This window comes from Podarcis cretensis (genome assembly GCF_951804945.1).
Source record: "Podarcis cretensis genome assembly, chromosome: 15".
Lineage (NCBI taxonomy): Eukaryota > Metazoa > Chordata > Lepidosauria > Squamata > Lacertidae > Podarcis > Podarcis cretensis.
In genome coordinates, this window is record NC_137185.1 from 15205573 (window position 1) to 15232922 (window position 27350).

Here is a 27350-nt window from a genome sequence, read left to right on the forward strand (position 1 = left end):
GGACTTTTTATCTCCTGGGAAACTGCAGAAATGGAACACTATTTTGTCTACAGAGGTCTACACACTAAAGGAGACAATAGATTTATCTATTGAAGAATGGAAGGGACTTGACGTAATGTTTTGTTCCTGAATAACAAAGCCTCTGCAGAGGAATTAGAAGCTTTTTGGAATTAGAACATTTGTGCAGGAGAGCAGGAAAAAAAAAAAAAAGAGGAGGAGAGAGAACAACAAGAACAACAAGAATAACAAGAACTGGACAAAGTTGGAAGATAGACTCCTTCCAAGATTGGACATGTGAAATCAAAGATGACCAAAAGACGGCAAAGACTAATAAAAAGACGGCAAAGCGGACTGGTGAAGGACTGTGGTTTAGATGTGGGAGCTCCAGGATGACAGTAGATATTGACGGACATTGGGAACGCAACCGGGAAAGGGGGGAGGGAAATTTGGAATCCAAAGGGTGTTAAATTACATTTTATTCTTTTTTTCTATTTTTCTGTTTATTTCAATCTGTATTGCATATTAAAGAGGGGAACTCGTGGAAGGGAACAGGTCGATTTTAGGGGATGGGAAAATATTTTTTAAATTGGGTCAATGATAAATAATTTTAAAATTTGGGGTAAGAATTTGTTGAATCTATTTGAAAGAATTGGAATACAAGAGGGGGAGGGGAGGGGAAGTCCTGGAAAGATGCCAATGAAAATTAGGTTTTAAATTTGGATGTTTTTCTTTTTCTGTTATATTTGAAAATCTTTAATAAATATTATTTAAAAAAAAAAAAAACTGCGAAGATGCGATTTGGGGGCGAGGGGAGGAAATGGATGAGAAAATCCGTAACATTTTCGCAGGTATCATAAGACTCTGCAACGGGAACTTTTTGCAAGTAGCCTATCCCAAAGATAGCCTGGCAACACACGAGGCGCGTGACGCCGCGCGTGCGATACGTTATCGTTACTATTTACTGTTTTGTCAAATTATTATTGTTGTCGTTGTGTCTATATTTTTATGTGTTTGCCCAATCGCCGTTGTTGTGGGGGTCGGTTGTGCGGTTTTGGCGGGAGGCGAGAGCAGCCTCGGCGCGTGCCTCGCCCGCCCGCCCGCCTCTGCCTCGACGGCAGCGGCGGCCCCGCGGGTGATTGACGGCGGCGGCCGTTGGGGGTGGGGGGAAAAAAGCCGCCGGTCTCTCGCGCCGTCCGTCCGTCCGTTGGGCCGTCCTGAGGCGGGGGCCATGGGGGCAGGAAACGAGTGAAAGGAAAGGGGAAAGAAGGAGGGGTGTCTCGCTCTGAGGTGCGCGCGAGGCCTCGCCGCCCGTTTCTTCCTCCTCAGAAGCGCCATGGAGGACCCGCTGCTGTCGGCGGCGCCCATCAACCCCAACAACTTCCCGGCCAAGCTGTGGCGGCTGGTGAACAGCCCGCGCTTCCGCTCCATCCGCTGGGACGCCCGCGGCGAAGGGCTCCTCATTGACCAGCCCTTGTTCGAGGCGGAGCTCCTGGGCGCCGGGGGAGGAGGAACAGGAGGAGGAGGAGGAGCCGGGGGAGGCGCGGCGGTGGCGGCCGTTGGGGGCGGAGGCCCAGGAGGCGACGGAGGCGGCGCCTCGGCCTCGTCGTCGGGCGTCCCCTCAGGGCCGCCAGCCTCCCCGGAGCTATTCAAGACCACCAACTTCACCAGCTTCATCCGGCAGCTCAACCTGTACGGCTTCCGAAAAGTGGTGCTGGGCCCGCCCGGAGGCGGAGGCGGAGGCGGGTCGGCCTCCTCTTCTTCGGCCTCCTCGGCCTCCTCCTCTTCCCCGGCTTCGTCGTCGTCCTCGGCCCCCGGCGGCCCTTTGCACCATTTCCACAGCCCGCACTTCCGCCGCGACCGGCCCGACCTGCTGGTGCACCTCAAGCGCCTGACCAGCGCCAACAAAGCCAAGCTGGCCGCCGGGCTGGAGGTCACCAGCCGCCCGCCCAACCGCTTCCAGCGCCTCCTCAGCACTTCCCTGCACGGCGGGGAGGCCCTCCTGGCGCAGCAGCACCAGCACCACCAGCAGCACAACAGCCCCGCGGGGCAGGCCGCCGCCGCCGTGGCTGCAGCAGCAGCCGCCTCCGCCGCCGGGGCGGCCGCCAAGAGCAGCGACAACAAGCCCGGTGAGAGAGACGGTCGGCGCGACGCAGCAGCAGCAGCTCCTGCAAGACCAGAAGGCTCTTGAGCACGTGCAGAGTAACCACAGCCTGCCAAGGGGAAGAGGGGCCGTCGAAAGAGCCTCCAGGGTTCAACCTCACACCCCCAAGCACCCACAAAAAAAGCATTTAGTTTCTCGAACAAGGGCAGCAAAAAGCTTTGTGGCACCCATTTTATGGATCTCTTTAGGCAGCAGTCCTAGCTCTACTTACCTAGGAGTGAGCTCTGTGGGATTCAGTAGAGCTTACTTCTGAGTAGACATTTAAATTGCTTACAGCTTTAATAGTTAAAAATCCCAGTGCGCTGTGCAAAAGAATAAAAAGCATTCAATGCACGTTTTAAAATCCAATATAAAATAACAGTGTAAATTAAAAGTTATCTGTCACCAGTAATATAGAGGCCATGTAAATATATTTTTAGCATATGTAGTTGGCATGTGCCTTATTTCCAAATATGAATTACCTAAAGATGAGGCTTAAAATTGAAAAACGGCATAAACATTCTGCTTCAACAGAATCACCAAGTGTTATCCACAGTTGACAGTTCTGTCTGTGTGTAGATTACACATATGTATATGGTCACACAGGTTCGAAGTTCATGTCATAATAAATGTACTAGTCTTTAAGGTGCCACAAAACTTGGTCTGCTGCAGAAACCACACATAGTGACCCCCCTGGTTCTTAGCACCCCTTGCAAAGCTGCTGCCACTCAAAATACATAGAATTGGACTGTATGTTCATGGCCCCTCACAGCAAAATTCACTTTCATTTTTACATGGAAACTCCTAGTCCCACATAACTGTTGGATGTGTGAATGTGGCTGCAGTTACTCAGTGCTGATGTGGAATGCATATGACAGGCGTGCACCAGAGTTTAGTTCTAGCATTCAGATTTAAGCCCCCTATGAACACCTCTCACAAGTTGAAAGCACCTTGGTACCACATGTGGGCATAGTTCCATTCATACACTTACCTCTCCCCAATTTCCTAGGGTATGAAAATAGACCCTGTTGAAATCCATCTAGCCTCTTTTCAAGTAATGCCATTCACTTCAGTTCGAACATTCTCTGAAACAGCCTTTTGCTCCAGATTAAACCTCATCCTCCGGATCTATAATCACAAAAACACTTGTTTGAATCTCTCACTGCGTCCGTATCTCTCACTGCGTCCGTATCTCTCACTTGAATCTCTCACTGCGTTCCTCCTGACTCAAAGGGCAGGAGGAAAATCCATTTTGTTACTATCTTAAGCTATCCAGCTTCTGAGTACCATAGGGAAGTTCAGATACCTCCATAAGCATCTAGTTTATATTAACTAAAATTAAACACGCAACCTTAGAAAACAAGATCACAGGATATTCACAGAGTCATACTCCAGAAGGTTGCTGGTGGTAGCAGGTGCTCTTGTCTCCTCCCCTCTCCCACTCCATGTGTTTCATCTCTGCAATGCCTTAGCTGAGAAAACTCCTCCCACCACAAACTCCATCTGCATTACTGTTGCATTCATTGCAATAGAGATGTGGGGCAGGAGTCTCGTCTATTGCAGATCAGTGCAGAATAACTCCCCGTTCATGATACTGTCCTATTACATAATGCATATACTGTAAATTTCAAGTTTGCTTTCCTCAAAGGACAATGGAAAATAAAGAACCTGTGATCCTAGTCAGGGCTACAATTTACTAAAAAAATTTTTAGGAGGAACAGGTGGTTAAGTGGACTGAATTTTGCTGCATAGATATGCCCACAAATACATTTTATCTGCTCCCAACCTTTAGGCCAAGTGTGCACCAGCTCATTTTGTACACTAGTTGTCGCTATATACTGCAATTAGCTGGTGCAGTTTGCATCTTCTCTCTCCCCCCCCCCCAAGAAAAAGTAGAGCACCTCTATAAGGAAGAATTCACTCCTACAGTGCCCCATGAGCAAATCAGGTCTTGCTAAACAAATTGGACCATTTCTTATCCTAGCCATTGTCTCAGCCCAAGGAATAATGATATTTATTTTTTATAGCTGCTACAACTAAGCAACGTTCACAAGCCTCTCTTTTGCATACCCAGTAGGGTGCAAAAATGACTGCACAGTATTTCGAGCCCTAGCCCCAAACCCAAAGAGGAGGTTGTGTAGCTGATGGTCCTACTAGGTTAATGAGACAAAAGGAAAGGAAACAGGAGGCAAAACACTGGGTTGGAGATTGCCCTTCCTCCATTTTTAACACAATATACATTTTTAATTGATATCTATCCTCCCCCCAGCTCAGCCTGAGGAGGAAATGTATAAACATCAAAAATGGGTGAAAGTACTGCTAACCTCTGCAGGCCCACCCTTTAGAAGAGCAGTGCATTTGCCTGAGATATACACCTTATAGACTCTTCACACAACACACAATTCCTACACAAATATCACATCCATACAACAAAAGCCCACAAATACAATAGAATGTGACAAATAGGAAACAAATTTATTTAAAACATTAATACACTTATCCTCAGTTTAGCTCAGGGAGGTGAACAACAATGAATTAAAGCAATGTTAACTGTTTTAACAGTGGAAATGCTGAAGCAGCAGGATAAAAAACAGATTGCCATTAAAAATATTTTATCTAGAGATCCTATAGGAATAAAAATAAAAATAGAAGGACAACTTCTCATGGTCAAAAAACTTTCCTGAAGAGGGTTTTATCCATCAGTAGAAGTCCATTAAAAAGCAGGAAAAACTAGCCTTTCAGAGGTAGTTCCAGGGTGTGAGTGCAGCCACTAAAAAGACCCTCTCCCTGGTCACAGCTAAGCAAACTGGGAACTTTGAGGTGAATACGAGGCTTCTGTAAGCAGGCAGGTTTTTACAAGAGAAGGCAGTTGTGCTAGTCCCAAATCATGAACAGCACATTGATTTGGGTCCAGAAATAAATTGGAAGCCAATGCAATTGTTTCAGTAAAGGATTTATGCCCTCCCAACAGATACAATCCCCTTGCAGCCACCCCGGTTAACAACCTGGCCACAGACTTATGGTAGTTTCCATGCACTTCTCAAAGGCAGCTTCAATAATCTAGACATGATATAAGTAAGGTATGTGTCATCATGGCCAGCTCTGCAGTCTCAAGGAACAGACGTAGTGTATCAGCTGACAGTAATTTACCTATGGTTTAGACTACTATAATGTATTTTGTGTGCGGTGGCCTTTGAAATAAATTTGGAAACTCTGGTTAGTTTAAAAAAACCAAACAGCTGTGAGTATGCTAATTGGGAGAGGGTTATAATAAGAGCTCGGCCTCATGAGACTGAAAGCCTATCTAGTCCAGCATCCTGTTCTCACAGTGGCCTCCCAGATGCCTTTAAGAAGCCCACAAGCAGAAGATGAGGGAACAGCACTTTATTGATTTGTGTTTCCCTGGCAGCCAGCAGTTGGTATTCAGGGACATACATAGTCTGAATGGCCTGGTCTGTTTCTAGACCCAGCTCTGCATACTGGTGCTTACCTTTAGAGCCCTTCAGGGTTTGAGACTGTAAATAATAATGATAATATAGCAAGTTGCAACCAGAGAAAGGGATGATAGTGTCCCATTTCCAAGGTATGCCTACTAAAGATGCTCTCCTGGCTTTCCATGCTGATGCTGTTTTAGCGTTAGTTAAAGCTCTTTCTTAGTTATTTTAATTGTGAATATTAATTTCTGGTTAGTTTTTTATTTGCTCTTCTGTTTCTTTTAGATTTTATTGGGTTTTAGTTTCTTTATTTTAACATTTAATAACAATAGTGTGTATATTTGTTATAAACTTCCCAGGGATCTTTTTGGGGTGCAGGACACAAATACCTTAATATATAAATGAAAACTATGCAAGGAGCCCCCATCACACTGCACTCCTCCAGTTTCAATTTGCACATATAATTCAAAAGAGTTTGCAACAATGATGTGGCAGTAAAGTCAGGCTATTGGCATCATAGTCCTGCCTGCTATCTAAATGGCATCTTCTGATTCTGAACTGGAAATTCAGGCTGTGTATCCCTCTAAAGTTTAAACTTTGTAGTGAGATTCTGGGCATAGTTTGATGTGAAAAACAGTAAGGGCTCACAGTTAAATCCTGGATCAGAGCTGTACATATGGATGGATAAATATGTCAATTTCAGTTTCTCATTTTTCCAATCTTAAATCCAGTTCACATTTCTGCAGCAATTTTTTTTTTATAATTCTCAAGAAAATGTGTCAGCTATTAATGTGAATTTCTCACAATAAGCACATTTCTGCATGCAGTTTTGACTATTTTTTTGCAAGCAGTTTCCCAGATGCAGAATATGTTTTTTGTATGTTATTTTCAGTAATAAATGCATTTTTGTGCACACTTTCCCCAAACTCAGCAAATACAATAGAAATAAAAATCATTAAAATCTTTAAATCAGAAATAATTTAAAATGCTTGCTGAAATAAAAAAAGTCTTGCTCTCTGTAGTATTTTAATTATAGCTAATATTGAGGTAGCTACTGTTTTATGCTTGTTAATAATCCAGTGAATACTTTCTTTCCCTCCCCCTATGCAGCACCGCTGACTTTAGGACAGTTTCACCGGTCTTTTCGGCGAGATAATTTATCTCCATACTCATACCTGTCACCATCATCTCACAACCAAAATACCTTCCCACTGAAAGGTTCAGAACGGACTCCTCTTCCTCCAAGAACATGGCAGAACTCCCTTGGGATGCTCCCAGGGCAGGTGGAGACATCAACTTTTTCTGACAAAGGAGTTCCATTTCCTGTGCTCCAGAGGTTTCCAACTGAGGTAACTTACACTCTGCAGCCCAGCGCTACCTCAGTGCACATTCAGCAAGGACCACAGACGATTGCTGCATCATCCCAGAAATATACCAGTTACGCAGCTTCAGCACCATACTCCCAAGCTTACTACCCAACAGGTAACCTGATCTAGGTATTTCAGAAAACAACAACATACAAGTGTGCTTTAATGCAGGGTGGGCAGAAAGCAGATGGTAAATAATGGATTATTCAGAATAGATTGGCAAGAGTTTCTGACTCCCAGTTGTTTAACAATAGCAAGAACAGACTGCCGCCCCCCTCACCTAAAAAAAAGCCTGATAGAAGCTTTGATCTGTAGTAATTCAGATATAGAATGATACTTATGTAGGGTATTCAAGTGTAGGGCTCATGGATTATAGGGTAGACCATTTACCCTGCCCCATGGGCCACTATTTTGAATGTGGCTTCCTTCACAGGCACAGTTTTGTACCTTTATCCAGTTGCAGGACATTCATTTGGTGGATTTCTCATCAAAGTAATTCCACAAGCCTAAGTTCTGTCCAGGATGGATATATATTATATATAGTGGGAAGAAGAAAATGTGGATTATTTTTAATCTCATAGTCCCATCCACTGTCCTCATTATATATTTTGGAAGGAAATTTGTGACACTATTGTAGGGCATTTAGGGTAGAATCACCATTCCTCATTTTCTATTTTTTAGCTGTCCATCCACACAACATCGTTACCAATCTTCTTATTTTCCTGGAGGCTTTTCTTATGGCTATTTGAAAAATGGTTCATAGTGCTCCTTTTTCATCTTTTCAAAATGTGTGGTTTAATTGCTTATAGTGGGCAGAGGAATCTATCACCGTTTTTCATATCTGCTGCAATTGTTTTCTGGTGTATGGGTTGAGAACGCTGTATTGGTGCTGCTTTCCCAGCAGGGAGACAAACTTCAACTGATCAGTGTTCCTGGATGTATTCAGATCTTACCACAATGGCGCACAACCAGATTCAGAAGAAGGAATATATAAAGTGAAGTGACCTCTGAAATGCAGTGGACATTATGTGAATAATGTTGTGCATATACAATATAATACGTTACATATGGGTAGAGAGAAAAAAGTATGAAGTTAACAAAAATATCACAACAGAAGGACAGAAAAAAATTAGATACTCTAAACAAAGTGTATGCCCACTAAGGAACAGGCATGGCTTATGGCTCTTCCTTTGTTCACCTGAAAATTATGTTACAGTACTTCCCACCTTTGCCCCCCATTGTTTAATTCATTCATTCAACAATGGGGGAAAAGTTTGTATGCACAGATCAGCTCTTGTGGGAACAAAAAAAGGATGCTACACTTGGAAGAGATTCATCTGCTAATTGAAAGCAAACATGCAGAACAATCTGGCTTACACATCCCTCTGCAGCAGGCTTGTTTGGAAGAGTCCCAAGAAGAGCAGCAGGTACGCAGCCGTCCCTTCTTGTGGCTTCCTTGCTAAGATTGGGTTTTAGGTACCATTACTGGAGCCAGGTTGGGACAGATAAATCTGACCTATGGGACACAATTTATTGTAGAAATGTTGTGCAAACCAGCCCTGAGTCTGGTTAATTACCATTCTTGGGCTTGGAAGGTGTTTTTCTGGGTCATATAGAGAGGTAACCCCCATGGGGTCTTTTTTGCCAATATTCAGAGCATGGTGCTTGGGCTATCTACATGAGGTTTTACCTGCAGCAGGCACCTCTAGCCTAAATTCATTACTTGCCTCTTATTTGAAGTGCATTACAGCCTGCCATGCCAGCAGTGAACTGATTTCATTTTAGTTTGGATGAGACAAGCAGTTCTTTAAATTTTAGAGCTTTTGTTTACAACACAATAAGTTTGCAATTGCCACTCATTTGTTGGGAGAGTATGGATCCTGATATATCTTGAGGGTTATTCCGGTCCTAGTTACAATAGTAGGAAAATGTAATTGCCCCTTGAGCTAGTACCACACTTGTGAACATAAGTTGGTTGCCAAATTACAGCAACTGCCCTGTGGGAAGGGGCCTCTGATGCCTGCTCCTGCTCCAGTGAGGCTGGTGTAGTTCTTGGGTCACCTCCAAACTGTTAGTTTTCTGAAGGGATTCAAGCACATACCAGAAAATTTAGGTTTGCACAAGTAAAGTGGAGAAATCCACTTAAAAAAAAAAAAGCTGACTTGTTGCAGTTGGAAAAGTGATGGGAAAATGTGTGGGATGAACACGGGATTAACAGGCAACACCTCACAAGCAGATCAGAATGAATTTTCAATGTCGTATAGCCTCTCTGCAAAATCAGAACTCATGACCAATAAAGACTTGATATAGTCTAGCCTCCATGTAAGCTTTGTGCAAGCAAATGTGGAAGAGCTCTGTTGTATTTTATAAGTGCTGTTAGCCACCTTGAGGACACTAGTGAAAAAGCAACTAAAAAAATAATACATGAGCGCAGCGTGGAATTTATTTGTTTAACAAAATTTATGTAAAACCAAAGAAACATCAAAGTGGTTTACAAAAAAGTGGAATACGGTTGCATGATTGTTATATACCTTTTAAAGTGTGCTTTGTAAGATCACTGCAAAAAGCAGTACAAATCCATACTCACTCATCCCACTGGCTGATGTACTAAATAAGTTTTATCATTTATGTTCATCTATGGTGTGAATGTCTTCTAAATTAAGAAAGAAAACTGGAAACAAAATAAGATAGACATTTATTCATACGTCAAAATCTCGACATTGTTGAGCAGGACCATATACTTTTCAGTAGAGCATGGGATTTTTAAAACGGAAATAGTAGCAAACATCAGCAAAGCTATTCTCTCTTTTGGCAAGAGTACCCTGCTATTTTTGAAACCCTGTGTTTTTGCTTTTTATGTATGTCTTTGCCAAGCTGTGCATTCCTCCTCTTTAATACCTCTCTGAAACCAGGCTGTTCCTTCTCCATTATGTGCAGATAGAATATTGCATTTTTGTGCTAGTTTGGAGCTAGTAGAACTATAGTATGTATTTAACAATACAATCCAAAGAGGTTTATTAATGGTTGGGACAGTTTATTATTATTATTTTACCTTTTCTTCCCCTTTCCAGCTGTATTACAGTGTTGCTCTCCACCTACCCACATGGATCCCTTAAGTGGCTGTGCTAGTCCTACTGCCTCAACCTATACACATTGCAGTTATTTTCAGGTGAGTCAAATAAGCAAGTACATTGGCCATGATCTAATGAGCCACTTTAGGCATACCTAATGCAATATTTGACTTTGAAGAGCAGACTCTTTTGATGTGCGCATCGCAAACTGTTTTTGAAGTTCTCCTCTGTTTCAAAAGTGGCTTGCTATATGCCAGAGAGGACCTGCAGATTGAGAAACACAAGACCAAAGCTTCCTTGGTCACACAGAACAAACTGAACATGTCTTTGGATCATAGCCCATGTATCAAAAGAGTTTCATTCTGGTTCGCTACTTCAGCTACATATCAATGCATAAGAAGCGTTGTTTTGCAAAATTGAAAAATAAATGGAAAGAAAACACTTCATATAGTCAGAGAGCTGGAAGGGACATTGTAGGTTATCAAGTCAATGTAAGATCTGCAATGGAAGAGACAACTACAGCATCCTTCACTGACGTCCATCCAGTCTCTGCTTAAATAATTCATAAATGAAAGAATAGCGTGTGAACTCTTTACATTGTTTTGGAGCCAAATGGATTGATATAAACAAGTACTCACAAATAACTATTTAAGTTTCAAAGAGAAGTAAAATTACTTTTCCTTTTAAAATCATTTTCTTCTAAAATCGTTTTGCCTTACAAAAACCTTAACTAAAACTGTCTGAGGCCTTGTTATTCACCCCATGTCTCATTGCCATACCACTTTACCCAGTATAGGGAGTAATGGGTCAGTTAAAGTCCAGAAGGCTAAAGGGCTGTTTAGTGGAGGCAGCCAGAATACACACACACACACACACACACACACACACACACACACATACACACACGCACACACACCTGGTGGGCTTGGCTTGGCTTGACTGTTTACCTTTCTTCTCTCACAGTGCAGGCCACAATCCTTTCCATCTGATGTGTTCATGGTATTGAAATAAAACATTTTTGTTTTTAATGAACATCAAAAATGCAGCAGCTCAGTGGTAGAACACCTCATTGAAAAGTTATCAGGTTCAATCCTCAGCTTCTCCAGCTAAATCTTTGTAAATCATCATCATCATCATCATCATCATCATCATCATCATCTCGATACACCAGGGTATCTGACATAGTATAAGAAGCTTTCCATGTTCATATGTTCCTAACCCAAAAGGCGTTAATAATGCTTCATGCCCCTTGTCTGCTCCATACTTATAAATTACACCTCATTAGACAAGGCGTATTGTTCATTTGGTTGGACAAATGGAAGTGTTTGAATTATTAAGCCAAACCAGAATGATAATGTTAACATGGTTTTAATGCATGTTTGTATATGATTTGGTGGCATTTAACATTGTTTGTGGAGGGCCCAGTTGGCATTGTTGAAAGAGCATAACGTATATGCCAAAAACAAATAGATAAATGGAATAAATATATTTGTTGCCTTTACCTTGCCAGAACCCACCAATGCAATCTTCATACCCTGTTGAATTTCTACCTTCTAACTGGTCCTGCAACACCTCTGATGAAAACAAGAAGACAGAAGTAAACTTGGAGGCTGTCTTCCAGATTGTAGATGAGATGCATTCATCTCCCAAGTTGGAAATGGTGAAGGTGGAACCAGTGGAGAGCCAGTGTCCAACTTCACAGCCAAACCGAGGCCAGCAGTTACTAGTTAATCCAGGGAACAATGATGCACCTTCTTCAGGCCAAACTAGCCACCTAGAACCTCTGACACCTGTGGGCTCAGATATTACATCCTTTGTGGTGGAATCAGAGCAAGCTATAGCATGTTCCTTGCCACAGTCTCCTGAGTTTATTTACACTATCCACACCACTGAACCAGTGGAGAATACTACAGCACAAATAGTGCAGCAGCCTGCAGCCACGCAGCCAACAGCAACAAAGCTGAAAGAACAGCTGAACCAATCTTCAACACAGTCTTCCATGGTGTTTGTACAGGAGGAACTTCCCTTCAGTCAGCCGCAGGTATGGTGTAATGCAGTGCAAAGGGGTACAACATTCTGCAGTGCTAACCTAGCCTGAATCTTTTTATATGACAAACCAATATTTATATTGCTGCCAGTATAACTTATATTTATAGCATTGTTCATTTTCCAAAGTTATAAACATAAATATTCCATACTGCATGTCACATAGACTATTTAGATCACTGTATAGGTTTTGCTGAAAGACGTAATTCAGAAAGTTACATAGTATGGTACAGTGGTTAGTGGGCTAAGACTGGGGAGACTTAAGTTCAAGTCCCCACTCAGCCAGAAAGCTCTCACTGGTTGACCTTGAGACAATCCTTTTCACTCAGTCCAATCTTGCTCACAAAATTCTGAGTACATATAAGATAGGGTGTAGGGAAAACGCTAGTCACTTTCTTGGTCTCCTTAAAGTAAGGGCAGGATAGAAATGTTTCAGATAAATAATATGGTGTAAAGTAACATCTTCAAGGGACTGTTAAAAGGACATTTATGTGAACACTTCATGGGGGATTTTTGTGTGCATTTTTTTAAGGAGGATCCCAGTATCAAGTGTCAGACAAATCCATCAGAGACAGTTGTGTCTTCAGAGCAGATAGGATTCCTCCTTTCGGAGGTGGGTCCTCTCAGCAAATGTGCCAAAGATTCAGTTTCCTCCATCCAAACCAAATGCAGAGAAAGAAGGAGCAGTTCACAGAAGGGCAAATCCCCTGGTAAGAATGGCAGGCGTTAAGGATTTGTTGAAACAAATGTATTGTTATGCGCCACCTCAATCTCTGAGCTGTGTGAAATTCCTGGGCTTCCAGGTGCTTACCCAGGGGTTGTGCTTTCTTTTGGGAACGAGGCACAGCAGAGACTGAAGTGTCTTTATGATATATGGTTTATTTACACATATATACAACCAGAGCCTACAATGGAAGGGTTAACAGTATCAGCACTCCAAGAGGTTTTTGTTTTTCCCATAGCCACAGGCTTGGATTCAAACATTGCTTTTGACTCTCTTTCTAGCTTGCTGCTTTTCTTCTAGGTCACACCCCTCCTAAACTCTAAATTCTGGTTTTATCTGTTGAGGGAGGGCCCACCAACCATTTGTGTCTCCCACAGAGCCCCTAAGCCCCCTTAAGCCTCTTTAATAGCTCATCACCCAGGCCATCACCTCACAGGAAGCTAGGTTGGCTTGATTAGATTTTAACATTTGCTGGATATAGGGATTAATGGGATCTGGTACCCATAAACTCAAAGCAGTTTTTATACTAGGAATGTGTACCAGCCATAAGATTTGACTGTTGCTTTGTGTCTCTCAGGACTGAATTAGATTTGTTAAAACTGAGGGTGTTGTGTTCTCCACATTCACTATAATGTCACCTCTAAAAATGGCTATACCTTTCCCCCTGTTTTCATTGAACTGAATAAAATTTGCATGCATAGCAGATCATCCAGGGGTTTTGTGCAGAGCACCTTTAAACTTTGATTTTTTAAAACAAAGGGAAAGTCTACATTTTCATTTTCTGTCATAGTTGAATGCAATTTGCAGGTATGGTCACCCCTTCTGAGGGAATGGAGCCTGCCTAATTTCACAATGATGGCTGTAGTGATTCTCCTGCAAGGACAGAATTTACCATTTTGGGGTGGGTACATAGGGGAAGGAGTGGGATGGTGGTTGAAGAAAGAGCATATATCCCTAGGAATGGGGTGGGCATGTATCACACCCCAGCAAATGCTCAGTATTAAAGATGGTTAGCACTAACAAGAGTTTATTCATAATCAAGGTGTGAAGTTGGTTCATAATCCTGGTTAGAGAATGCATCATGATTAACCTTGGTTCCAGTGTAACCTTTAACAGTGCTCAGAGTGACCGAGGAAGACATTAAACATGAGAGGCGAGCAGGTAGGGGAGGGAGTGTAGGATCTGCTGACCTTCTGCTGATCTCTGGACAATGATTAAGGGACAGAGTTAAATCTCTCTTTGCCCTGTCAGTAATACATTTTTATCATGAAGCACATTGTAGATGAGTAGGGGAGAACTACATGTTACATTACACACTTGTGTCATGAAATCCTGATTCTTTGCAGAGCAAACCCTGGAAGGCGTGCACAGCACTAGACAAGGGTTTGGCAAAAAGGTAGAGCTCCATCATTCTCTGGGACTCTGCTCGTACAGAAGTTGTTGTTTAATTTATGACTGACCTTTTACAAGTGTTTCAAGGCAGTTAATAAATATGCCATAAATACTGCTAAACAAATTTAAACCACACAAAACAACTAAATATAGATTTTAAAATAATACAAACTGGGCAACTGGACTGAGATCTTTTCATTCAGAAACAAAAATATATTGAAGTGCTTCTAGATTGTACAGACCCCACATACCTCTTGTGTGCTGTTCCACAGAACAGGGGCAGCCACCCTGAAAGCCCTGCTCTAAGTTACTACTGAGTGGGCTGGCTGGATAGCTCAGCTGGTTAGAGTGTAGGCTTCTGTTACTGCTGCCAGTGCTCTGGAACCATTTTTAATTTACTGACATGGGGCTTGAACCTCCCAAGGATAAAGGCAGGTATTGGTGGGTGAGTTTCATGTGGAAAGTAACTGCAAGGGAAGGCTTGAGCACTCATTTCTGCCTCTTAAGATGTAGCATGCATTTCCAGTGCCCTCCAAAGCAGATATTGAATTGCCCTTTCCATTCCTCCTAGATCTACATCTGCTAGTGGATGTGGCTTGCAAACAAGAACATTTTCCAAAGGAAGAAGAATTAAGGGAGTGAGAACTTGGTGGAAAGTGTGTGCAAATGCTGAGTAGTGGCCAGCTGGGGAAGAGCAGTGCCTTTCACTCCAAAAGGACTTTGGATACTTTCCCTTCGTTATTAACAAAACACTCTCCTTATCTGGTCATTTTTGTTTCACATGTAAATAGTCCCGTCATTGTTTTTATTATACCTCTTTCATAGGTTTAAATATTTTTTCTGGTCAATTTCTCCTGATTTATTTGCCCAAACTCTTTAAAAGTAGAAAACATGGTCTCTTGATAAACAGAAAAACTTAACATTCTCAGGGAGCTGTTCCAGTTGCAGAATGTTCTTTGTTTTGCACTGGAATGTCTACACTGTGTTGTAGCAAGCAGCAGCAGCAACTTCTCCCACCCTTAGGACTGTTTAAAATTCATTTGGAGAGCATTTAAAGGTAGAGGGTTTTCCAAAACAAACAGAACTCAAAGGAACTTGAGGTCTCAAAATCTGAGGTCCAAATCGGTCATTAATTCTAGAAAGGCACTCAGAATGATGAGCTCATATTCTAGGTGATTGCACAAGAAGTTTTCTTCTTTTTTGCATTTGTTCCTTTTCAACAGCAAATATTATCTTGTCTAAGAGAACAGCTGCTGCATATTTTATGTTAATGTAGCATTCTTGGGTTTTAATAATTTCCTCATTCTAGAGGCACTTTATAATAATTAGTTAAGGCAATTGTTGTTTTACTATATTGCTTAGTTTAAATATATCTTCTCAGGCTATTTTAACTTGTTTAACCTAATTATATTTATTGATAATATATGTTAAAGAGCCATGTCTTTGCACTCCTATTTATTTGTGTTGTAAGTATATTGGAATATATGTGTGTGTGTGTGTGTGTGTGTGTGTGTGTGTGTGTGAATGATGTAGCACGATGAGAATGTGCTTTAAGCTAGTTCACTCATATTTTCAGTGTCAAATTCTGCAACTGTGAAAAATGCACAAGAAAGTACTTGAAAAAAGCAGAGAGAACAAACAGATCTGCAGCTTATTGCTCTCTTACATTCGTTATCTCCCAGTACCCATGTGAACAGCAGGATGAACCAAGGTCAGATGTACATACTTGGCTGGAGCCTCATATTAGACAGAGATCTTAATGTTATGTCTTTTCCTTCAGAAATGCCATTGCATATCTTACCAGATATTTTGAATACTTTGAGATAGCCCTCAATTAGTCTTCTGCAACCTTGTTTGTCCAACTTGAAATTCAGTATTATTTTAAAACAAGCAGGTCAAATTGAGCTGGGAAATGCTATTGTAATCAGGGACTATCTAGCAAGGTCTCTGAGATGCTGAAACTGAATGGTAAGAGTTGTAGTAGTCATGTTGCTTGAATCCAAAATAGCTTAGCGATGGGTGTTTGGCGCCAGACTAGTATTGATCCATATTAATGCAGGCAAAACTGATTTTTTGACACACCTTCATAGGATTATTCCAAAATATCTCTAGTAGTCATTTATGAGCAATCAGTAAAGTAAGAGCTTTCACATGGGTCTGTAGTTTTAAAGCGGAATTAGGAAATTGTATTTATTATCTTTCTCCTGTCCATGAGCTAATTGAAACAAAGAAGCCAAGGAGCTGGATCTCCTGCCATATTTATAGGCACAGTTATTTAATTTTACTGGCTCTTGAGCATTTGTAAGATAGCAAAAGAGAAAGGACATTCACACTGTCTAAAGAAATCTGCATAGAAATCTGCACAGTATCGCTGAAACTAATAGAATAGGGTTAACTCTCCAGAACAGGTCTTCTCAGTGTTTCCACAGTTTTAGCCCTAATGTATGTAGTCAATAAACAATAAAGTGCCCACTCCAAAGAAGTCTACAGTTTCATAGTTTGTTTTAAACTGAGTAGTGAATTACAAAAACATCCCACCCACTAAGTGTGAAAGGAGACTTGCATATCCATTGAGTTGTAACCTACTGTAATGATATAATTCTGTCTTAAAGATCCAACAGCCAAGAAGCCTTAGGAAGTGATGGAGGTATTGTTCTGCCGCTGAAGACAAAGCCACACCAGTGGAATGACTGGCAGACCTCCCCTAGTATGTTGGTGGAAGCCTCCGCCAGTGTGGATGATCTGGAGTGGACAGAAACAGGGTGTATTGTGGGCATAAAATTGTTACTCTGTGTTGCTCCTCTTTATTTAAAGCAAGAAGTTAGAAACCATCGTACACAACACTTTCAACCTAGATAATGTCAGATAATTAACTAACAGAGCTCACAGAACTATAGTACTGTATCCATATTCAGCTTGCCACAGTTGTACAAAAGGTGAAGCTGGCTAAATGTTTGGATTTTGGCAGTTTTCCTTTTATTTCAGATGATATAGTTTTTCTCTGTACCTAAACTGATTTTATTGAAAAAATAGATTTTGTCACAAGTTTCTGTACATTGCAGGATACTTGACTTTCTAGTAACCTGAACACTGTAACCAGTATATCACATGTGAAGTTACAACTCCCACTTGCAAACTTACTCACCTCTTAGTGATGTCAGAGGAGAATAATACAGTAGTTGAATTCCAGGTCTCTGACATCAGCATGACCTGAAATCTTCTTTGCAGTGGCTACGGCGGGGTGGGGTGGGGTGGCGGCAGTGGTGGAAACATCTCCTGAATCAAAATTAACAAGAGCTGAAGAAAAACTGTGGGATACACAGTTCTCTCGGCTGTGAATTGCTTCTTGCTCCTGTGTGGAAGTGACTTACAGATACTAGCCTCTGTGCTATTTAAAGTGCTACAGTGAAGCTGGTTAGTCTGCATTGGCAAATGAAGGAGCCCTAACAAATTTTTTGGACTGAACTCATTTGACTTTTAATTTCCATCTGTGCTCTTGTTGCGTGCAGTTCTTTGGAAGGGAGAAGTGAGCAAATCTGGCTTGCATAGAACAGATGATTCGGTTGTCAGAAGTGAAGTGAAGGCTGTACTTGAATGCAGTTTAGCCGTGGATCAGGAGAGGGAGTCTAGGAGCTCTGAAAACCAGATTTAGGGGGTGGGGTCGTTGCCTTTGGCTGCTCCACCCTCACTTTGTGTCAGCAGGTAGAAAGTGCTTGCAGTCCCAGGGGAGGGAGTCAGAGAGCAGAGAGTACAAGCTACGAGCCACAGGTTTTTTTGGAAGGGTTTTTGCCTCCCAGGAGCTGATCCAGTGGTGCTGTTCTGGAAAGGAAGCTCTCCCACGACCTCTGCAGAGCTGCCCAAGTCCACTCTACCCCACGGGTCCCTGCTACTCCTTTGAAGAACAAGATCACATTCTCCCTTAAAGCAACCTTCCGAAGTTTGCCGCTGGATTTCTGCTGTTTGAAGCAACTTCTTTCCTGCTCCCTGCTCAGACTTGCTTACTGTATCTGCTGAAAGAAGGGGAGGTTGTTCTGCTCAAACTCAAAAGGAGTTTTCAGAAGTGCTCCTGGATTCCTAGCAAGATTTTTTTTTAGGTTGCTTTGGAAGCTAGATTGTTGCCACGCCTGGCCCACGAGTCTTCAGCCTGGAGTCAATTTTTCCTTCTGATTCAGACTGGAATTTCACATTTACCTGTATAGAATGTCTCTGCAAGTCTCCTCACTCTCCCCTCACTCCCTGAAATCTGTAAGTAAGATTCAGCACACATTTTGATTGATTACTGAAATATTTTTTTGTCCAGGATTTGTAGTGAACCTTCCAGCTGTTACTTAAACCCATGGATTCTCGGAGGCAAACTACATACCAGGTTTGCATGCCACTTAAAAAAAATATTTTCCCTCCTTTACTTGACTGAACAAACATTTTCACAGATAAATGTCTATGACTTTGTGCAGTCATGAAGATTTCCGGTGGATATTTTTTTTCTAATGTTTAGGATGCCTTCTTTCATGTTTTCAGTAATGCACATCTAAAAGCGGATATATTAATTCCGAGATTCGTATAGGAATGGAATAAAACGCACAGGTGTCTCTCTCTGTAGTTGTTTTTCCTGTTTGGGACCTTTTTAAATTTCCGAGATCTGAAAACATCTGAGCAATGTCTTGTTCCTTTCATGAATTTAGGGAGTTGCAGATTATACCATCTGGATTAAAAATGACAAACGGGTGGAAAATTCCAACCTAGAAGATTGATTTTAATACCCACAACCAGGTGACTGAGGTGTTGGCACCAGAGGCAGGTGGAGAGAAATAGATGAAGACATAGCTGATGACAGTGATCTTAATTTAACATGAAAAAAACTGGTTGACTGTTCTGACTCCTAAATGGAGCCCCTTTCCGGTCACCATTGCCTGTTCATGTGTGGCATGAAAAGGAGAGAGAGACAAGAATAGTTAATGTTCTTGGAGAGGAGTAGATGGGAAAAGTAACTCACTGGTCAGAAGTCAACAAGGGCTGCTAAGGCCATCTGATATCAGGAGATTGGCCCTGTTTGCCATCCTAGGATATAAGAGGCTAAAAGGATTTGGGAAGCAGAGATTGTCTTTCCATGGGGAACTGCCTCTCTCCAACCACCAGTTCTGACACCCTTCCCAGAAGAACCCAAGAGCTCTTTGTACCCTACGCTCCCCGAGCCCCCTTGGTTCTGCTTACAACGTCTGAGTTCATCTGGAGAAGGAGGAGGAGGAGGACCTGACCTGATCCTTGTAATCTTGTGGAGCTTGAGGCCTTCATACACGTGGCACGGAGAAACCCTCCTAGCACGGGGGAAACAAGGAGAACCCGGAGGTAGGGACGGCAGGTAACCCTGCTCTGTTTTCTCCTCTGACCCATTGACTGCCGCTGCCACACGGAGGGCTTCTAATCCTCAACAATTTTTGCCTGTTGTTGGAACCTGCTGGCGGGGTGAGGACACATTCCTGAGCAGTATGTGTGGCCGGAGCGCACTGCTGCACCTGGGAGCATGAGTGTTGGCCCCCAGCTACAGCTGGCAGTCCTCTGGCCTTGGCTGCTAATGGCTACGCTGCAGATACGCCTGGGCTACTCAGGACTGGCTCTGGTGGCGGCCATGGAAGCCGAGCGCTCTTTGGCCCAGAAGGCAATCATCCGGGTGATCCCTCTGAAGCTGGAGCCCCTCACACTGGAAGGAGTCTTCGCAAGTGTGGCCGAGGTCACCCCAGCTGAAGGGAAACTGCTGCAGGTAAGAGGACCTTTATTCTGCTTCCCCCCAGCCCCTCTCCCTGCCCCACATCTGTCCAGTGGTTGGTCTGTTGACTACAGGGGACTTCCATTCCACCAAGAAACTAAAGCCTCAGAGTTTTCTTTCTTGTGGAGGTGCCCACCTGTCTGGTTTTCAGTGTTTTTTTCAGAGTGATAGATGTGCTGTGAATTACTCCTCTTTCGGCTGCTAGGCAAGCATAAGGTTAGGGACATGTAGCTTCCATGCAAAAGTGTGAATTCTCTTTGTGAATGAAATGTGAAGGCACCAAATACCCGAGGCTCTCTCTCTCTCTCTTGGATGCATCATTTTGGTCTTCCTCCATTGCATCCAGAAACCTTTCCTTCCATTTGGTTTCTTTTGGTGACAAGGTGCTTTTCCAAATAGTCACCTCCAGTGATCTGCTCCCTTCTCCTGTCCCAAAGAGCTGTGTTCTGAAGTGATGGCCATGTACCTTCTGACCATGAGTTTCTACTATGACTCAGAAACCTCAGTCATGGGTCCTCTTGTTTTGGTCATGAGAGGGAGAGATGCACGAAGGGGCTTCTTGCAAATGGGGAAACCCATCGCCCCTCGTTGTGAAGCACAGTCTATTGTGATGGAGCACAGCTGCTGCTCTGCGTTCGTGTGCCATCTTGCCTCGCAACCTGTGACTCACCTCGCAGGGTCCTCACATGACTTGAGTTCATTGTTCTCAAGGCAAGTAGTACAAAGCCCAGCCGATGCCCTGTAGTTTACAAAATCCAGTTCAGAACCCTTAATGAGTTGGAAGCTGCCGACAGTGGTTGAATTTAGCTGGGCTGAAACCAAAATTGTAAATGAGTTGGAGCAGTTGCATTGGATTGAACTGGTTTGAGGGGGCTACGTGGGAGACAGAGAAGAAACAAAAAGTGGCAGATTTATTGGGTGGTTTATGAATGCCCATGTGAACAGAAGAAGATAAGAAGAGCCTGCTGGATCAGGACAACGACCCATCTGGTCCAGCATCCTGTTGTTACAGTGGCTGACCAGATGCCTGTGGGAAATGCACAAACATAAGAGCACTCCTATGGCTCAATGGATCAAATTGTTGAGGTCCAGGAGTTGAGGGATTAAGAATGCAACTGCCCACTAACATGTGAGAGAACATGAGTCTTCTCTTGGGTTCCTGTGTCTTGTCTTGGTGGTGTTGGTAGAGCATCCATCTTGCATGTGGAAGGTCCTTGCTTCTTATATTCCTAGCATCTCCATCTCAAAGGATCTGACGTGAGTAGAGCTAAGAGCCCTGTCTGTGACTCAGAGAACCTCTGCCAGTCAAAGTAGAAAATGTTAAGCGAGTTGGACCAATTTTTCAATGCAGCACCAGGCAGCTTCATATGATTAAAGGAACATGTACTTGTTTGGGGCAGGCCTATTTAAATGTGGAAGAGCCTTGCATCATTGCTGACATCACTTATTAAAGGATCTCAGGTAACAGGCTGGGAAAGACCTCTCTCTGCATGATATCCTGGCTGCCAGTCAGAGTAAGTGATACTGGCTGCAAGGAGCAGCAGCACAAGGCAGCTTCGTACATTGCATTGGATTTATTTACTTTTCGGCAATGTTCACTAGATGTCTGATGCTGACATCAGTCAATCACAGCTTAGATGCTAGTAGTGATAAAGTTGGCTCTGGATACTTGTTCAGAGAGTTTTGGGCAAATGATTACCTTCTGGAGATGCAGAATCTTATCTCGCAGAGCGGAATTAGATGGTTCTGGAATAGAACATCTCTGATAATTGCAAACGAGAATAAGGCTGCCTCCTGCACACTTCCAGAGCAAAAGAATGTCCCGTCACCTTGATCTGACTATCTCAATCTTTTTTAGAATCCTAGAACTGCAGAATTGGAAGGGACACCACAGGGTCAGTTAGTCCAACCCCCTACAATGCAGGAATTACAGCTAAAGAATCCATGCAAGAGTAATATTAATATTACTCATAGTTCTTATATCCCGCCTTATTTTTCCAAGGCTCTCGGAGAAACCTATATGGCATACACAGTAATTTAGCTTATTTTATCTTCAGAACAACCCTACAATATACATTATTACTGAGAGATAATAAATGGCCCAAGGTCCCCTATTATTTATTTATTTTCATGCCACTGATATGCTTGGAAGTCCAAAAGGACCAGTCCCTGCCTGATGAAGGAACGTAGAGGAATTTGACAACAGGGGAAGTGGAGGCAGGGAAAGAATGTGCAATTATTCCATTAATTTCTTAGATTTATTTCCTGCAACTTTCTTCAACATGTATGCATATTTAGGCTTGGTGACAGACTAAGTTACAGTAAAGCATGGTTGTGCGGAAGACTTCCTAGAAAAGTTGGGTATTAAGGGGGAATTTGAAGGAAGTGAGAGATGGTAGCATCCATGCATTGTGGGGGAGCAGGTCCAATCAAAGGAGAAAAGATGGGGTCATATGAGAGGGCTGTGGGTCCCATCCATCATGTGGCTGATTCAAGGCCCATATTTATTTATTTATTCAGTCTGTGGCACCAAGTACATCATACCGGCTTTCAAACATCTTGTCATGAGCTGAAAGGCCCCTGCTGGGACCCGGTGCTAGAGAGAGCATGATTCTGCAACTGTTATTTGTGCCTTTCATAACTAACAGGTTAGGGTTGCTGCTATGTGTTCTGTGTAGAACTGCCTTTAAAAATGGCAGTGGCTCACATAATGATGGTCAATAGCCACAATTGCACTCTGTGTGTTCGGTATGAATTGTTTATTGTTGTTGATGCTGCAGGCAAATTTAATAAAAACTTTTTTTAAAAAGAATAAACTGCCAGAATGTTATCTGAGCCTATCATATGGAGCCTACAATTTAGAGGGCTGGCTTTAGCCTTTGGAGCCGCCAGACCCAAAGTGGGCTATATTGCCCCTTCCGGAGGGGGCAGTGTGATTCCCTAGGGGACTTGAATTAACTAAACTACATAGTGTTAACGGGATTTTGAATAAGCATGCATTGAATTGTTGCCATTTCATGTTTTACTGTGTTTATTCTCTTCCTTAGTGTGTCATGCAAACTGCTATTCTGAATAATTCTTTTTATATGCCTCATCCACACTATATATCGATTTCATACCACTTTAACAGTCATGGTTTCCCCCAAGGAATCCTGGGAACTGTAGTTTGTTATGGGTGCTAGAAACTGTGAAGTGACTCCCACCTTTCTCCCAGGACTATAATTCCCAGAGTTCCCTGGGAAGAGGGATTGACTGTTAAACCAGTTTGGCATGGATGTGCCCTATAGTGTGTGGTAAGGGGCATTCCGAATGATTGTATGGGACCAAGGGGATGGTGGCCCCCCCAAAATTGGGAACCACGGATTTAGAAATCTACTCTGAGTGGGACTAACATTAGATACAACCCATAAGCTTTTCCATTGTTGGCACTGATATTATGCAACACTCTCCCAAGGGACACCAGTCTCCATCACCTTCTGGCTGGCAATAAAATTCCAGTTATTCATTGAGGACAGGGAGGCATTGAGATAGGGCAGGCTGATTGTGAGTAGCTTCCTTTTGACCCCTTCTGTTGGCTGCTGCTATTTGTTATTCCTGCTGTGTTGATTTGACCTCCTGCCCGTTATAAATTGCTTTATAATCTTTTTATTGTGGTAGTCCACCCCGGGAGGTCTTTCATTTGGAAAGTGTTTGAAGTCAATAAACAACAAGGAACTTGGGAGCCCACAGTGATACCTGGAGGCCAATTGCCGCAAATAACTTCTAGGTCAAAAGCTCAAAATCTGGCAGCTACACATCTGGTAAGGCCACCTCTGAATCCATTGTCCAAGCAAGGCAAGGACTCAGTGGTGACTGTTTTTTTTTAGGGTAGTGGCACCTCTCAGCACCTCTCTTCTGCATGTGTCCAGGACTTCAAACAGGCTGATATCTTCTGTGCATCCTTAGAATCCAACAGGGCCATTGCTGGCTGCACCACATGTACCAGCAATCTTCAAAATTTATTTTTGAATGGACGTACCCATGTTCCCTTGAGAGAAAGTGGGTACTGAAATGACAATAATAAAACCAATTTTTAAAGAAAGAAAATAACTATATGCGAACATATCAACTAATCAAAAAGGAAGTCACAAAAACACACATACAAAATGTTTCTTAGCTTTAACAAAAGGTGAGCAAAGAGGCATAATTCCTCTGATCTACAGGAATGTCCTTGTTCCACAGTATCAGGGCCACAGCTGCTAAGGATGTGCTTCTAATTCTCAAACTGCACAGGTAGATGGTAGCTGAAACAAGGCCTGTTTTGATGAATAACAATGGCAGGAGGGTTGATGCAAGGAGATGCAGTCTTTAAGGATGTGGGTCTCAGCCAGTGCTGGTAAAAAAAACCCAAACCCAAAACCCCAGTCCCCTGAATTGTGCACAGAAGTGCACGTTGCCAAGGCTGCTAAGGACAGACTGAGCACACTTCCTTTTCCTGAGCTTCTTGTGCTACCTGAAGCACTTCCAACATCTTCAAGGGCAGTCCAATAGCAAGCACATTGCAGCAGTCCATCCTGAAGACTTACACATTATGTTGCACAGATCTGTTTCAAGGGACAAGCGCTTGATCTTCTGAGGGATTCTTTCAACATTGGGGGTGGGGGTGGGAGGGGAAGCTGCCATTCAGGCATCCTGTCTGAATGGCAAAAGATGCACAAATCCAGGGCAGAACCTGCCAGGTTGAGCTTCTGCAACATCTGCTCAAAGACAGAACAGTTTTAGAAAATCAAAAGTCGGTTTAGGTTAAGGGGATGGATGCCCATGCAGCTTGGGGAAAGGAGAGGCCTTTAGGTCGTTCTGAGTTGGAATTGAAGGTGTGGGCAACATGGAGTAATGCCCTGGCTCTCATATTCAGGAGGGTCAAGTAGCAGAAATCAAGGATAGTGTAAATGCAAAAGGCTGATATGAGATGAAGCAGACAAAGAGCCAAAAGAGGTCCCTCTCAGGAGGGAGGGAGAAAACCCTGCTCCGCACATAGATCTGCCACTCTAAGCCCCAATCCAGTGCCAGAGGGTCTGTGTGGAGAGACTGAGGTGTGTAGCGCTGTAAACCTGGGGTTTGCCTGGTCAGGTGAGGGAGCGGGGTGGGGGGTGGACTTGCTTGTCATCCTCCACTGGCCTTGCTCTGTGTGCTGTGAGCAGGAAGGAGCATGACGCTGGGAGGTGGTCAAAGGAAACAAGCAGGAGGCGAGGGCGTCAGAAGGGGGCTCAGTTTCAAGCCAGAGTTCTCAAAGTGACTTTGGTAGTGCTCAAACCCCCGCCCTGCCCAATAATTGCATTTTAATCTGGGTTGGTGATGGTCCCATGTAACACTAGATCAGACAAGTGGGGGGGGGGGAGAGGCTATGTCATGCCTAAACCCCGATTGTGGCCATGATTCAGAAGAGAACCCAATCCCATCCCATCCCCCCTTTTAATTTCACAAATGCCAGCCCCATTGTCCTAAATAGTTTTGGATTAAGAGTGCTTAACCAGATAGGAAGTTTCCAAGACTGGAGGCTCACTTCCTCCTTACATTAATGCAACCTGAGAGTGAATTAGAAACCTACAAAGGTTTAAACTCAAATCACTCCCAGCTTGGCTTTTGCATGCATATATTCACATATATTTTACATATATAGATTGCGTACTCTAAAGGGCCTCAACGCTACAGTAACCTCAGGGGGAAAAAACAACTTTCTGCCACAGTCTTAATCTAGTGTTTTCATTTTAACCCCTTTGAACTGTCTCATTTTCTCTCAGTACCGCATTTTATTTCAGTACCCCATCTCTGTTGACCCCCTTGCATGCTGTAACATTTGCATTCTCCATCTTCCGGTAGTCTCTTTTTTCTTGTCAGGTTTTCTTGTTGCCTTTCTTTTTCTTAATCCCCATCTCTTTCACCTCCCTGCCTTCGCATCTTTCCCCTCCTCCTTGCACAGCTCTGCAGCAGAAGCACACAAGCCTTTCACACTCCCAGAAAGTCACTCTGTAGGAAGGCTAGGGAGTCTTGTATGGCAGGTTGGTTGGTTGCATTTGGCTGAAAATATTCACCGTAGTTCCACTTCACTTCTAAATCCAGGAACAGGAAAGCACCATTTCTCCATTTTGGCTGCAAAAAGTAGGTGCCTTACGTGGTGCAGACCTTGCTTAATTAAGTGATATTATTCTAGAGGATTTGTTCTGGACTAACCACTGCTTTTTCTTTTCTTTTTTCAATGGGAAAGGGAGTGAAACTTCATCCGGATCAACATTCCTTTGCAATATCTATAGCTGTGAAGGAAGTGGCCTGTTCACTGCGCTCTTGAATTTAGCAAGAAATTTAAGCGCGTAGTGAACACCCAGCTTCCTTCATGGCTATAGATATACCACCTGCTTGCTTTCAAGAAAATAACACAAGCAAGACAGGGGGACGCCTGATCGAAATGTGCAAAATTCAGGTGGTGCAGCCCCTGCATGGGGACTGCATTGCCACAAGTTTCACATTTGGAACTTTCCCCTCTCTTTGCTGCCGTAATATACATTTCAGTCTTTCAGTTGTGCTCCATCTTGAAACATGTAGATATGATGAGCTCCCAGCATGTACCTGTATTTCTACCACCACAGAGGAATGATTGGTGACTTGTGAGGCATGTTCACAGTTCACGCACAACAACCCCAAGACCTGTCCAGCACCCTGTTTGTGAGCTAAGGGTGTGCCCTAGGACTGCTCACATCCCCATAATTCTTTGCAGCGTATAAGGGCTCAAACGCAAAGCTCATTGGCAGCTGAAAACATTTTGACAGTTTTTCCTGAAGGCAGGAGGACTGATCTCTAACACCAGGGTAATAAGCAGGGCTGCTATATGTTCTCCTGGTTGGCACTGGCATGGAGAGAGAAAAGTGTAGGATGTAGAATGGGGTATGTAAACTTGCTTTCATTGTGTTAAAGGTACTAGTCCTCATGGGTGCAAAACTCCATATTTGGGAGGATGATATTTAGCATTGGGGAGCACTGGATGCAGTGACCAGATTCGGGGGTTGGTGTGACACAATTGTCTTAGTACAGGAAATCTCACTGAATTTGGGAGTGAGGAGGCAAGTAGGAGACACCATACATTTTTTGCTTTTTAAACGTTCATCGGCATTCATTTCCTGCATAGTCCATATCCATTGTGCTAAACATCCAGTTCCTTTGATGATCCGTGTGTGTCGTGAGTTGACATTCCTGCTACCTGATAAGATCACCCCTAGTTTCTTAACTCATGAAAAGATTGGTTAACCACAGCCCCATGACTGGTTTAGCATGAAAAGCTACCCTTCAGAGGCTCCTAGCTGTAGGAGGAGAGCAGCAGTGAACATGGTACGTTTGGGTGAACTCAAGTCTCTGGGTACCTGGCAGCTTCTTGCTCCAGA

The 27350-nt window shown here is 43.2% G+C and overlaps 2 protein-coding genes across 4 annotated transcripts in view; both read left to right on the forward strand.

The window, feature by feature from the left end:
- Nucleotides 1-1105: 1105 nt before the first annotated feature.
- On the forward strand, nucleotides 1106-16656 carry HSF5 (heat shock transcription factor 5). The gene is given in 7 exon segments (XM_079955979.1): nucleotides 1106-2151; nucleotides 2153-2199; nucleotides 6685-7056; nucleotides 10013-10110; nucleotides 11523-12053; nucleotides 12591-12768; nucleotides 14746-16656. Coding segments are annotated over 7 exon segments (2115 nt in total). The 5' UTR covers nucleotides 1106-1333; the 3' UTR covers nucleotides 14817-16656.
- Nucleotides 16657-17134: 478 nt separating this feature from the next.
- RNF43 (ring finger protein 43) overlaps nucleotides 17135-27350 on the forward strand; it is a 51646-nt gene continuing 41430 nt past the window's right edge. For 2 of the 3 annotated variants that reach the window (XR_013833686.1, XM_079955977.1), the window contains exon 1: nucleotides 17135-19932. Coding sequence is in view for 2 of the 3 variants with exons in the window: in XM_079955977.1 (XP_079812103.1) it covers nucleotides 19696-19932 (237 nt within the window). In the remaining variant the exon portion in view is untranslated. The remainder of the gene's footprint in view (nucleotides 19933-27350) is intronic. The other variant, XM_079955978.1, reaches the window with a different exon arrangement.